At 44.0% G+C, this 13,393-nt stretch overlaps 1 protein-coding gene across 4 annotated transcripts in view; it reads left to right on the plus strand.

Annotated features, from left to right (window-relative positions):
• ABCD4 (ATP binding cassette subfamily D member 4) overlaps positions 1 to 13,393 on the plus strand; it is a 54,609-nt gene that overhangs the window by 27,016 nt on the left and 14,200 nt on the right. For all 4 annotated transcript variants that reach the window (XM_070754944.1, XM_070754929.1, XM_070754941.1 and 1 more), the window contains exons 12-14: positions 4,228 to 4,430; positions 8,225 to 8,316; positions 11,059 to 11,095. In XM_070754944.1, coding sequence (XP_070611045.1) covers positions 4,228 to 4,430; positions 8,225 to 8,316; positions 11,059 to 11,095 — 332 coding nt within the window. The remainder of the gene's footprint in view (positions 1 to 4,227; positions 4,431 to 8,224; positions 8,317 to 11,058; positions 11,096 to 13,393) is intronic.

The following is a 13,393-nucleotide window of genomic DNA, read 5'->3' on the forward strand; positions in this document are numbered from 1 at the left end:
TTGTAAGTAGAGGTACCACTGTATTAGACTGAGGCCCTTTTTCACCTTCTATATGATTCTTTTTATGAATTTGAGAAGTCAGAGATCCGTGTCCCTCTTGGTTGGTTTCGGCCAGTCGGGAGGTGACACGGAGCTGGGCCCAGGAGATTGTCAATGCCTCCTTGGGGAGGGGGTCCTTTCCGGCCCTTTATAAGGAGGCACTTGTGCGCCCCCTCCTCAAGAAACCTTCCCTGGACCCAGCCGTGCTTAATAACTACCATCCAGTCTCCAACCTTCCCTTTATGGGGAAGGTTGTCGAGAAGGTGATGGCGCTCCAACTCCAGCGGTCCTTGGAAGAAGCCGATTATCTAGGTCCTCAGCAGTCTGGATTCAGGCCCGGCTACAGCACGGAAACTGCTTTGTTTGCGTTGATGAATGATCTCTGGTGGGCCCCTGGACAGGGGCTTGTCCTCTGTCCTGGTGCTTCTTGACCTCTCAGCGGCTTTCGATACCATCGACCATGGTATCCTTCTGTGCCGGCTGGAAGGGTTGGGAGTGAGAGGCACTGTCCTTCAGTGGTTCTCCTCCTACCTCTCCGGTCGGTCGCAGTCGGTGTTAGTGGGGGGTCAGAGGTCGACCTCTAGGTTTCTCCCTTGTGGGGTGCCTCAGGGGTCGGTCCTCTCCCCCCTGCTATTTAACATCTACATGAAACCGCTGGGTGAGATCATCCAAGGGCATGGGGTGAGGTATCATCAATATGCCGATGATACTCAGCTATACATCTCCACCCCATGTCCAGTCAGCGAAGCAGTGGAAGTGATGTGCCGGTGCCTGGAGGCTGTTGGGGCCTGGATGGGTGTCAACAAACTCAAACTCAACCCAGACAAGACGGAGTGGCTGTGGGTCTTGCCTCCCAAGGACAATTCCATCTGTCCGTCCATCACCCTGGGGGGAGAATCATTGACCCCCTCAGAGAGGGTTCGCAACTTGGGCGTCCTCCTCGATCCACAACTCACATTAGAGAAACATCTTTCAGCTGTGGCGAGGGGGGCGTTTGCCCAGGTTCGCCTGCTGCATCAGTTGCGACCCTATCTGGACCGGGAGTCACTGCTCACAGTCACTCATGCCCTCATCACCTCGAGGCTCGACTACTGTAACGCTCTCTACATGGGGCTACCTTTGAAAAGTGTTCAGAAACTTCAGATCGTGCAGAATGCAGCTGTGAGAGCAATCATGGGCTTCCCTAAATATGCCCATGTCACACCAACACTCCGCAGTCTGCATTGATTGCTGATCAGTTTCCGGTCACAATTCACAGTGTTGGTTATGACCTATAAAGCCCTTCATGGCACCGGAGCAGATTACCTCAGGGACCGCCTTCTGCCGCACGAATCCCAGCGGCCAGTTAGGTCCCACAGAGTGGGTCTTCTCCGGGTCCCGTCAACTAAACAATGCCGCTTGGCGGGACCCAGGAGAAGAGCCTTCTCTGTGGCGGCCCCGGCCCTATGGAACCAACTCCCCCCAGAGATTAGAATTGCCCCCACCCTCCTTGCCTTTCGTAAGCTACTTAAAACCCACCTCTGCCGCCAGGCATGGGGGAATTAAGACTTTTTTCTCCCCCTAGGCCGTTACAACTGTATACATGGTATGTTTGTATGTATGTTTGGTTTTTATATATTAAGGGGTTTTAATTTGCTTTTAGTATTGGATTTTATTGTATATTTTCATGACTGTTGTTAGCCGCCCCGAGTTTTCGGAGAGGGGTGGCATATAAATCCAATAAAACTTAAACTTAAACTTAAACCTACTTCATGCCAAGTGCCTAAAATGCTAGGTGGCTCCCAATCATGTTTCTGGTTCAAAAATATTTTTGGTATCTGTCTTCATTCAGATTGTAGTTTTTTTAGTGTTTTATCATAAACCAGCCACAGAAACTGAGCTACTGAGCAATTTAAACATTTTAAACTTCTTAATTATTGCAATGCGCTCTTCATAGGGCTACCCTTGAAGAGTGTTTGGAGACTTGAGCTGGTATAAAATGCGTTCACCCTGCATTGGTTATCAGTCGGTCTCCGAACGCAATTCAAAGTGTTGGTTATTACCTTTAAAGCCATAAATGTCTCAGGTCCAGATTATCTACGGGACCGCCTCCTCCCTCATACCTCGCTGTGGCCAATAAGAGCCCACATAATCGGCCTTCTCCAGGTCTCATCCGCCAAACAATGTGGGCTGGCAGGGCCTCGGGGAAGAGCCTTTTCTGTGGTGGCTCCGACCCTTTGGAATCAACTGCCTCCAGAGATCTGTACTATCTCTATTCTACAGGTTTTCCAGAAAGCCGTTAAGACCTGGCTTTTCTGGCAGGCCTGGAGTTAGGACTGACTGTAGCATGCATGGTTTTTTTTATATTACAGTGTTCCCTCGATTTTCGCGGGGGATGCGTTCCGAGACCGCCCGCGAAAGTCGAATTTCCGCGAAGTAGAGATGCGGAAGTAAATACACTATTTTTGGCTACGAACAGTATCACAAGCCTTCCCTTATCACTTTAAACCCCTAAACTGCAATTTCTCATTCCCTTAGCAACCATTTAGATTATTACTCACCATGTTTATTTATTAAAGTTTATTTTAAAAAATATTTATTAAAGGTGGACGAAAGTTTGGCGATGACGTATGACGTCATCGGGCGGGAAAAAGCGTGGTATAGGGAAAAAACCCACAAAGTATTTTTTAATTAACATTTTTGAAAAACCGTGGTATAGACTTTTCACGAAGTTCGAACCCGCGAAAATCGAGGGACCACTGTATAGATTTTATCGTACAGTACTATTGATTTTATGATAGCTGATTTGTTGTATTTATGACTACTGTTAGCTGCTCTGAGTCCTTTTGGAGTGAGCGGCATATAAATACAAATAAATAAATAAATTTAAAATAATAAATAAATCAGGCCACACCAATAGCACCAATGCCAAGTGGAACCTGAGAGCTGTAGCACTTGGTGCTGACAAGGACTTGGACAAGAAATACAGGGAGTGAAAAAGAAATGGGATAGCATACTTTGACCTTTATAAAAGAGGCTTCCAGACCCTGATCTAAATTCCAAAGGTTTCTCAGGCCACTCAATGGGTTGGGGGAACATAGGGGTACCTGAGAAGTTTTATAAATTCCAACACCAAGAAGTTTTAAAAGCTCTGCACATTTTAGCAGCCGCAGCAGATGCCCAGAATGGCTTACTGTTGAGACAAAGTATTTGGAGTAGGGCTGTCCTTGTTTCTTTTGGGCTGCATAAGATGCTATCATTGAAGTGCTAAAATGTATATAGACTGCACACTCTTTCTATGAACCATGCATCTGTCCTTAACTTATCTTTTTGAGTTCTCGGAGAGGGGCAGCATATAAATCTAATATATTATTATTATTATTATTGTTGTTGTTGTTGTTGTTGTTGTTGTTTGTTGTTGTTGTTGTTGTTATTATTATTATTATTATTATTATTATTATTATTATTATTATTATTATGTCAATACAACTCAGCAAACGAAATCACTACACTGGATTTTGTATTTCATCACCAGTCGGGCGCTTCCCAAGCACCTAGGACTGTGTGATGTAGCGGCGAATTATGTTTGCCGATCCCAGTAAAGTGGCCTTTTGCAATTGACAGATAGAGATTTTGTCAATTTCCGATGGTTTTCAAATGCCCGCTGAGATCCTTTGGCACTGCGCCCAGCGTGCCAAGTACTACTGGGACCACTTTCACTGGCTTATGCCAGAGTCGTTGCAGCTCGATTTTTAGATCTTCGTATTTCACTAATTTCTCTAGCTGCTTCTCAATTCTGCTGTCCCCTGGGATTGTGATGTCGATGATCCATACTTTCTTTTTCTCCACAATCAGGATGTTTGGTGTGTTATGCTTCAGAATTCGGTCAGTCTGAAGTCTGAAGTCCCACAGTAGTTTTGCTTGCTCATTTTCGACCACTTTTTCGGGCTTATGATCCCACCAGTTCTTTGCCACTGGTAAATGGTAGTTCCGGCACAAGTTCCAGTGGATCATCTGTGCCACAGCATCATGTCTATGCTTGAAGTCAGTCTGTGCGATCTTTTTGCAGCAGCTGAGTATGTGATTGATTGTTTCATCTGTTTCTTTACAGAGTCTGCACTTTGGATCATTATTATTATTATTATTATTATTATTATTATTATTATTATTATTATTATCTCTCTCTTTATGGGGGTTTCATCTCTTTAGCATTTCTAAAGAGAAGAGGATTTCAAACGACACCGCTTTTGTACTGGAGAAAATTTCCCTCGCAGCTCCCTCCAAGAACCTGCTTATCAAGGACCTAAACATGAGGGTCACACAAGGGAACAATCTGCTGATTACTGGGAATACAGGCACTGGGAAGACATCTTTGTTGCGTATTCTTGGAGGCCTGTGGAAGTGCAAGCAGGGTGAGTCCCCCAATTTCCCAGAAATGCTGCCTTGGTACCTTAAGGCCTTTCAGCAAGTTGATCCTTCATAACCTAGGTCAGTGTTTCCCAACCTTGGCAACTTGAAGGTATTTGGACTTCAACTCCCAGAATTCCCCAGCCAGCATTTGCTGGCTGGGGAATTCTGGGAGTTGAAGTCCAAATACCATCAAGTTGCCAAGGTTGGGAAACACTGACCTAGGTAATGGGATATAAATTGTATTTAGATTATTCAATGTAAATATACTGCTCAAAAAAATAAAGGGAACACTCAAATAACACATCCTAGATCTGAATAAATGAAATATTCTCATTGAATATTTCGTTTGCACAACTATTCCATTTGCACAACAGCAGGTGAAATCGATTGTCAATCAGTGTTGTTGCTTCCTAAGTGGACAGTTGGATTTCACAGAAGTTTGATTTACGTGGAGTTATATTGTGTTGTTTTAAGTGTTCCCTTTATTTTTTTGAGCAGTGTAATATGCCATTCAGAGGTGTAGAGGCTACAAATGTTCAGAGCGTAGCCATTGATAGTACAGTGTTCCCTCGATTTTCGCGGGTTCGAACTTCGCGAATAGCCTATACCACGTTTTTTAAAAAAATATTAATTAAAAAATACTTCGTGGTTTTTTTCCTATACCACGGTTTTTCCCATCGAATGACGTCATATGTCATCGCCAAACTAATAATTTTTGCAAATAAACAACAACAAAAATGATTATTGTTAATAAATAATTATGTTTATAAATATCAGGATCACTAAGTGTCTTATTCAATGGTGAGTACCAGTAATAATGGTGAGTAAATGGTTGTTAAGGGAATGGGAAATGGTAATTTAGGGGTTTAAAGTGCTAAGAGAAGGCTTGTGATACTGTCCATAGCCAAAAATGGTGTATTTACTTCCGCATCCCTACTTCGCGGAAATTCGACTTTCGCGGACGGTCTCAGAACGCATCCCCAGAGGAAATCGAGGGAACACTGTAGTTTTAATCCCAACCTTCCTCAGTTTAAGGCTGACAAGTTGGGGAAGGTTGTTTATAGGGATTGTAGACTTCACTGAATTAGGAAGACTTTCAGAACTTGTCCAAGTTGTGAAGTCAATGGAGTCTTGGTGGTCTCTGATCTTGGCTGTTTGCTTACAGACATTTCTTTACCTATCTAGGTGGTATCATCAGTGCTAGTGAGTGTGGGGTTTTCTCCCTGTTTATACACAGTAGCTTATCTTTCCAATGTTGGTGGGGGTCTTGTTTTCTCCTTGATAGCTCTTTGATTAGGGTTTTGTTCTCTGCTTGTTATCAGCTTATCAGAATGTAAACTGATGGAGAAGATGTATTCTAGTAATTTTATTTTATCCTTAACTTTTTAATTACTTTTTGGACTGGGTTTTAAATGTGGTTTATGCATATGTGTATACTGGGTTATTCTTTGTCAAGTGGACCAGATATCCACTTGACTGATTTTTTCCAGCCTTATTTGAAAAGAAACCATGACAAAAACAACATACATGATAGGAAAAAACCTTACTCTTTCTAATGAAATAAAAATGAAGATGATTGAAGATGAGAAAACAGAGAGCTGTCTCATCACCTTCAATTGTCTTCATTAGAAAGGGCAAGTATTTTTCTATTACTCTCTGTTTTTTCACCTTCAATCGTTTTCATTTTATTTCATTAGAAAGAGCATGTTTTTTTCTATCATATATGTTGTTTTTGTGATGGTTTCTTTTCAAATAAGGCTTCAATTTCACCTCGTCCACTTGACAAAGAATGACCCTACTGTGATAGCAGATTTGTCTGAATGCCACAGCTTCCAGGAATTCACTAGCGTATTTGGATTTAGCTTGGTCTAGAATCCTCACAGTTTCCCAGCTGAAACTATTATTCAATCTGTCCATGAGTTGTGAGATTAAGAAGCTTTCATTGTGTTTTCGGATTGCAATTGATGTTTATGAAAGCACTCGCTTAGTCTCCTGCCTGCCTGTCCTACGCAGTATCTGTTACAGTCTTCACACTGTATGCTCTAAATCAGTGTTTCCCAACCTTGGCAACTTGAAGATATTTGGACTTCAACTCCCAGAATTCCCCAGCCAGTATTCGCTGGCTGGGGAATTCTGGGAGTTGAAGTCCAAATATCTTCAAGTTGCCAAGGTTGGGAAACACTGATCTAGATCAGTGATGGCGAACCTTTCCAGCATTGAGTGCCCAAACCATGCACCCAAACCATGCATGCATGCACACACACCAGAAACCCAAAGGCCAGGTGGCCAGCACACACATGCACAAAGGCCAGCTGATCTTTGGTTCTCCAGCGCTCTGGTGCATGCAAAGACCAGCTGGCTACCACACGCATGTGCATGCCAAAAACCAGAAGATCAGCTTGTGACAGTACGTGTGCCCACAGATAGGGCTCTGCATGCCCTCCTCTGGCACGTGTGCCACAGGTTCGTGGCTATTGATGACATAGAAACATAGAAGACTGACGGCAGAAAAAGACCCCATGGTCCATCTAAGTCTGCCCTTATACTACTTCCTGTATTTTATCTTAGGATGGATATATGTTTATCCCAGGCATGTTTAAATTCATTTACTGTGGATTTACCAACCACGTCTGCTGGAAGTTTGTTCTAAGGATCTACTACTCTTTCAGTAAAATAATATTTTCTCATGTTGCTTTTGATCTTTCCCCCAACTAACTTCAGGTTGTGTCCCCTTGTTTTTGTGTTCACTTTCCTATTAAAAACACTTCCCTCCTGAACCTTATTTAACCCTTTAACATATTTAAATGTTTCGATCATTTCCCCCCCTTTCCTTCTGTCCTCCATACTATACAGATTGAGTTCATTAAGTCTTTCCTGATGTGTTTTATGCTTAAGACCTTCCACCATTCTTGTAGCCCGTTCAATTTTGTCAATATCTTTTTGTAGATGAGGTCTCCAGAACCTCATGACTCTGGTTTTTCCTTCATGGCCTATTCGGTCTTTTATTTTACTTAAAATGTTTTAGATTATTAATATTTTTTGTGTATCTGTGTTCCTAGAATTATTTCATTTATAAAATTTGCTTTTTTTTCAATTATGAATGCAATAATCCTAAAATGGTGGGAGGAAACTAAACAGGCTTGAAGGCACAAGTCTCCCACATCTTAAAACCAAAAACAGAACAGGGCAAAAAAAGGCGCAACAGAACGCATTTTGTTAAAATCTTGAGTGAACCAATAGGTTTCCAGTTGACACTGAAAGTTTACAAGGCTTTGTGTCAGAGCTGAAGTAGAAATATTGTACATCCAGAGATCCTATATCAAAAATTCCCTTCTTAAATTGCCACATGATGAACCACATAGAAACATAGAAACATAGAAGACTGTTGGCAGAAAAAGACCTCATGATCCATCTAATCTGCCCTTATACTATTTCCTGTATTTTATCTTAGGATGGATATATGTTTATCCCAGGCATGTTTAAATTCAATTACTGTGGATTTACCAACCACGTCTGCTGGAAGTTTGTTCCAAGGATCTACTACTCTTTCAGTAAAATAATATTTTCTCATGTTGCTTTTGATCTTTCCCCCAACTAACTTCAGATTGTGTCCCTGGCAAATGTGACAAAATAGAGATTCATTTCCTGCAGTTAATAAAAAAACAGCAAATGCATCCAAACCGTAAATAGAGCAAATCTTTTGATTAGATAATTTTTAATTTTTACAATTGGAAATGTTGGCTCATTGCTTTGCTTTAAAAAAAAAAAAAAACCTTTTTCTGCTGGACTTGTGCAGGAGAAGTCCACATGCTGACTTCCTTTGGCCCCCATGGAGTGGTGATCATACCTCAGCGTCCTTTCTTCACAGATGGAACATTGCGGGAACAGGTGAGCCATGTTAGTGTCAGATTGTCAGAGTGGTTAGATTTCCTGTGTGCTCCAGAATTACTTATACTCAATACATACAGTAGTTCTAGGAACCCTTATTAAAAGTTCCTTAAGGGAGGGGAATGGAATGGAATGGAATTTTATTGGCCAAGTGTGATTGGACACATAAGGAATTTGTCTTGGTGCACATGACTTCAGTGTACATAAAAGTTAAGTTCATCAAGAATCATAAAGTAGTATTATTTATTGGATTTATTATTTGTTGGATTTATTACGTATAACACTTAATGGTAGTCCAGGTACAAATAAGTAATCCAATCATATTAGGAACCAGTCAATATAAATTGTAAGGATACAAGCAACAAAATTACTGTCATACAGTCATTTATGGGAGGAGATGGGTGATGGGGACAATGAGAAGATTAATAGTAGTGCAGACTTAGTAAATAGTTTGATAGTGTTGAGGGAATTATTTGTTAGCAGAGTGATGTCATTTGGGGGGGAAACTGTTCTTGTGTCTAGTTGTTCTGGTGTGCAATGATCTACTGTTATTTTGAAGGTAGGAGTTGAAACAGTTTGTGTCCAGGATGTGAGGTGTCTGTAAATATTTTTCCAGCCCTCTTTTTGACTCATGCAGTATAAAGGTCCTTAATGGAAGGCCAGTTGGTAGCAATTGTTTTTTCTACAGTTCTAATTATCTTCTGAAATCTGTGTCTGTCTTGTTGGGTTGCAGAACCAAACCAGACGTTATAGAGGTGTAGATGACAGACTCAATAATTCCTCTATGGCAGTGATTTTCAACCTTTCTTGAGCCGCGGCACATTTTTTACATTTACGAAACCCTGGGGCACATTGAGCGGGGGGGGGGGGAGGGGGCTGCTAAAAAAAATTTGGACAAAAAAATTCTCTCTCTCTCTCTTCCTCCCTTTCGCTCTATTTCTCTCTCCCTTCCTCTTTCTCCATCTTTCCTTCTCTCTCCATCCCTCTTTCTTTCTCTTCCTTCCTTCCTCTTTTTTGCTCTCTCTCCCTCCCTACCTCCCTCTATGTCTTTCTCTCTCTCTCTTGCTTTCTCTCTCTCTTGCTCTCTCTCTTTCTTGCTTTCTTTTTCTTGTACTCTTTCTCTCTCTCTTGCTTTCTCTCTCTCTTGTTCTCTTTCTCGCTCACTCTTTCTACCCTGTTTCCCCGATAGTAAGACACCCCCGATTGTAAGACGTATCGGGGGTTTCAGGGGGGTCGGCTAATATAAGCCGTACCCCGAAAGTAAGACATATGTCTTACTTTCGGGGAAACACGGGGGTATTGCCGCCTCCCTCTCATCTAGCTGCCTTCCTTTTTTAAGCGGGAAGAAGGGCGCGCTTTCGCTGCCTTCTTCCGGGACCGGGGAGGGGAGCTGTGAGGGAGGCGGCCTGCTGAGGCCCAGCCCGCCGGGGAATTTGGCTGACGGAGGGACGAAGCCAGACTGCTAAGCTTCGGCTCGTTAGAGGGAGCTGTCGGCAGGAGACGGTGGGGCTTGCTGCAGTGAGCGACCTGCCTTCGCTTTCGCCTCCTCGAGAGCCAGTGAAACTTGCCGGCAGAGCCGAGTTAGCCGCAGGGAGGAAAGAGGCGTCGTCGAGGGGTCACGGTGCAGCCTCTCCGCGGCAGTCGAGGTAGGCAAGGGCCCTGCCTTGGCGGCCACGGGTTGCCACCGTTATGAACCGGCGGGCCCCTCAGAAATGGCCCTGCAAGGGAAGATGCCCGGCCAGAGGTAGGAAAGTCCCCACCCATCCAGGGCGCTTCCTTCCCATTGGCGCTCTCTTCAGATCCTCCTCCCCTCGCTCTGGGTGAGCAGCGCGGCGTGGCGGCGGTGATGGAGGAGGAGGAAGAGGAGGAGAACGAGGGCGGCTGTCGCCCTTGAGGAGGCTGCCCTGGAGCCCTGAGGTTGAACTTGGAAAAGGGCTCACGAGGCTCCTGTCCCGCGGCTGCCCTTCTAGACTCTGGGAGATGCCGCCTTCGGGAACGCGACCCTTTCAATTTTTTTCCAATATAAGACATACCCCGAAAGTAAGACATAGTGGGGCTTTTGGGGATAAAAAGAAAGTAAGACACTGTCTTACTTTCGGGGAAACACGGTATCTCTTTCTTTCTCTCTTGCTTTCTTTCTCTCTCTCTTGCTTTCTTTCTCTCTTTCTCTCTCTCTTGTTCTCTTTCTCGCTCACTCTTTCTATCTCTTTCTTTCTCTCTTGCTTTCTTTCTCTCTCTCTTGCTTTCTTTCTCTCTCTCTTGCTTTCTTTCTCTCTTTCTCTCTCTCTCTTTCTTTCTCTCTCTCTTGTTCTCTTTCTCGCTCACTCTTTCTATCTCTTTCTTTCTCTCTTGCTTTCTTTCTCTCTCTCTTGCTTTCTTTCTCTCTCTCTTGCTTTCTTTCCCTCTTTCTCTCTCTCTCTTTCTTTCTCTCTCTCTTGTTCTCTTTCTCGCTCACTCTTTCTATCTCTTGCTTTCTTTCTCTCTTGCTTTCTTTCTCTCTCTCTTGCTTTCTTTCTCTCTCTCTTGCTTTCTTTCTCTCTCTCTCTCTCTCTCTCTTTCTTTCTCTCTCTGAGCTTCGCGGCACACCTGACCATGTCTCGCGGCACACTAGTTGAAAAACACTGCTCTATAGAACTGTATCATAGCTCCTTGGGCAGTTTGAGCTTTTTGCTGCTTATTTCTGCCTCCTTTATGTTTGTGAAGTGTCTCATTTGGAATTTGTATCTGCTTTATTTGATTTAGATTATATACCCTCTAAAGGAAATCTATCCAGATTCTGGTGAGTGGAAATTGAATTGGAGACTACCATCATGTGTATCTTTTCTTAACTGTATATGCCTTCATTTCATGAACTAGCAGTCCATATAGGTAGGCTAATTCTTTCTAGCTTTACTACTTTTTTTTGCAAAACATAATTGATTAGGATATTCATTGAAAAGTATTTAACTTATTTAGGACTCTGGGGTGTCCCTCCATATGCATGTTTGGCCTTATGCTGTATAGCTAAAGAAAACTTTCAACATATTATATGTGAATTGTGGTCAGATCTTGATCAAACTATGCAGCACAAATTTATTGTGTGGATATGCAGCTTGATGCCCTTCAAAGTGTTCTGAATGATTCTGTGTTGAAAACCCTTCTCACTGATTATAGTGCTTAGAGTTGATGGCAGTCTCATTCCAAATCATCTGCAGTGCTAATATTTATTATGTATGTAGATATCTGTCCTCTAAACATAACAATTTTAACATAATTTTTAAAAATTAAATATTTTTTAAATGTATAACCTTCCAGGAAAAAGTGACTGAAACTGCACCCTCCTTTTATAAGCTCCAAATCAATCCATAAAAGTATGATGGGGGATAGTCCAAACTTTATACACTAAAATAAACTGTGGAGTAGACAATTGTGTTTGGGCAGAAAGAGCAAAATTGATAAACAACAACTTTGATAAAGAGGGTTAAAAACAGGGGTGAAATCCAGCAGGTTCTGACAGGTTCTGAGGAGGAAATGTTGAGTAGTTCAGAGAACTGGCAAATACCACATCTGGCTGGCCCCAGAGCTGGGTGGGAATGGAGTTTTTGCAATGTCCTTCCCCCAAGAGTGGGGAGGGAATGGGGATTTTGCAGTGTCTTTCCCCTGCCACACCCACTAAGCCAGCGTTTCCCAACCGGTGTGCCGCGGCACACTAGTATGCCGCGAGACACAGCCAGGTGTGCCGCGGAGCTCCTAGGGAAGCTCCAGCTGGGCGGGGCGCTGCCGGTGCCGGGGCGGGCTTTCCCGAAACAGACGGAGAATGCCCTCTCTCGCAGCCCCCTGGCTTGGAGCGCTTTCGCTGCGAGAGAGGGCTTTCTCTGTCCGTTTCGGGAAAGCCCGTCCCGCCCCTCTCGCGCGCGCGCCGCTCCCCTTTTCTCTCAGCCCTCCCTGGCTTCGCTTCTCAATCCCTCCCTCCTTCCGTCTTTCCTTCCCCTCAGCCGTTCTGTCTGGGGGTCTCCCGCTCTTCCCTTCCCAGCCTCCCAGGCTTTGCCTTCACCACCCCACCCCCTTTTTGGTTGGTAAGGAGTCCTTTGCCGCATCCTGCAGTTCGCACTCTGCTCGAGGCCGCTTTCCCTGGCTGTGCTCTTTCTTTCTCTCTCTCTCTCTCCCGTGAGGCGGGGGAAGGAAAAAAACAAACAAACAAAAACTTCTTGCAGCGGGCCCGCTCACGCGCTCGTGCCCGCGCTCGTCCCTTCAGCAGCGAGGGAGGGAAGTCAGAGGGCGAGGGAGCGAGCGAGCGCTCTTGTCCTCGGTGCCCTCTGCAGCCTGCCTTCCTTCTTCTTTGCCGCCGCTGAGGGACGGAGAGAAGGATAGAAAGGAAAGAGGGAGGGAGAGATAGAAAGGAAAGAGGGAGGGAGGAAAGAGGGAGGGAGAGATAGAAAGAAAATAGATAGAAAGGAAAGAGGGAGGGAGAGATACAATGGAAAGAGGGAGGGAGAGATAGAAAGAAAATAGATACAAAAAAGGAAAGAGCGAGGGAGGAAAGATGGAGGGAGAGATAGAAAGGAAAGAGGGAGGGAGAGATAGAAAGGAAAGAGGGAGGGAGAGATACAATGGAAAGAGGGAGGGAGAGATAGAAAGGAAAGAGGGAGGAAAGAGGGAGGGAGAGATAGAAAGGAAAGAGGGAGGGAGAGATACAATGGAAAGAGGGAGGGAGGAAAGAGGGAGGGAGAAATAGAGTGAAATGGAGGAAGATATATTTTTTTGTCCAAACTTTTCTTTAGCCCCCCTGTGCCCCCCCGCCCGAGAGAAAGAGAAAGAGAGACATAGCAAGAGAGAGAGAGAAAAAGAAAGAAAAAGATAGCAAGAGAGAGAGAGAGAAAGAGATAGCAAGAGAGAGAGAGAGAAAGAGATAGCAAGAGAGACAGAGAAAGAGAGAAAGATAGAGAGCGATAAAGAGAGATAGCAAGAGACACAGAAAGAGAGAGAAAGAGAGATAGCAAGAGAGAGAAAGAGAGACAGAGAGAGAGAGAAAGAAAGAGATAGCAAGAGAGAGAGAAAAAGAGATAGCAAGAGAGACAGAGAGACAGAGAGAGAGAGA

Source organism: Erythrolamprus reginae, chromosome 1 (genome assembly GCF_031021105.1).
Source record: "Erythrolamprus reginae isolate rEryReg1 chromosome 1, rEryReg1.hap1, whole genome shotgun sequence".
In the NCBI taxonomy this organism is placed as follows: Eukaryota; Metazoa; Chordata; class Lepidosauria; order Squamata; family Dipsadidae; genus Erythrolamprus; species Erythrolamprus reginae.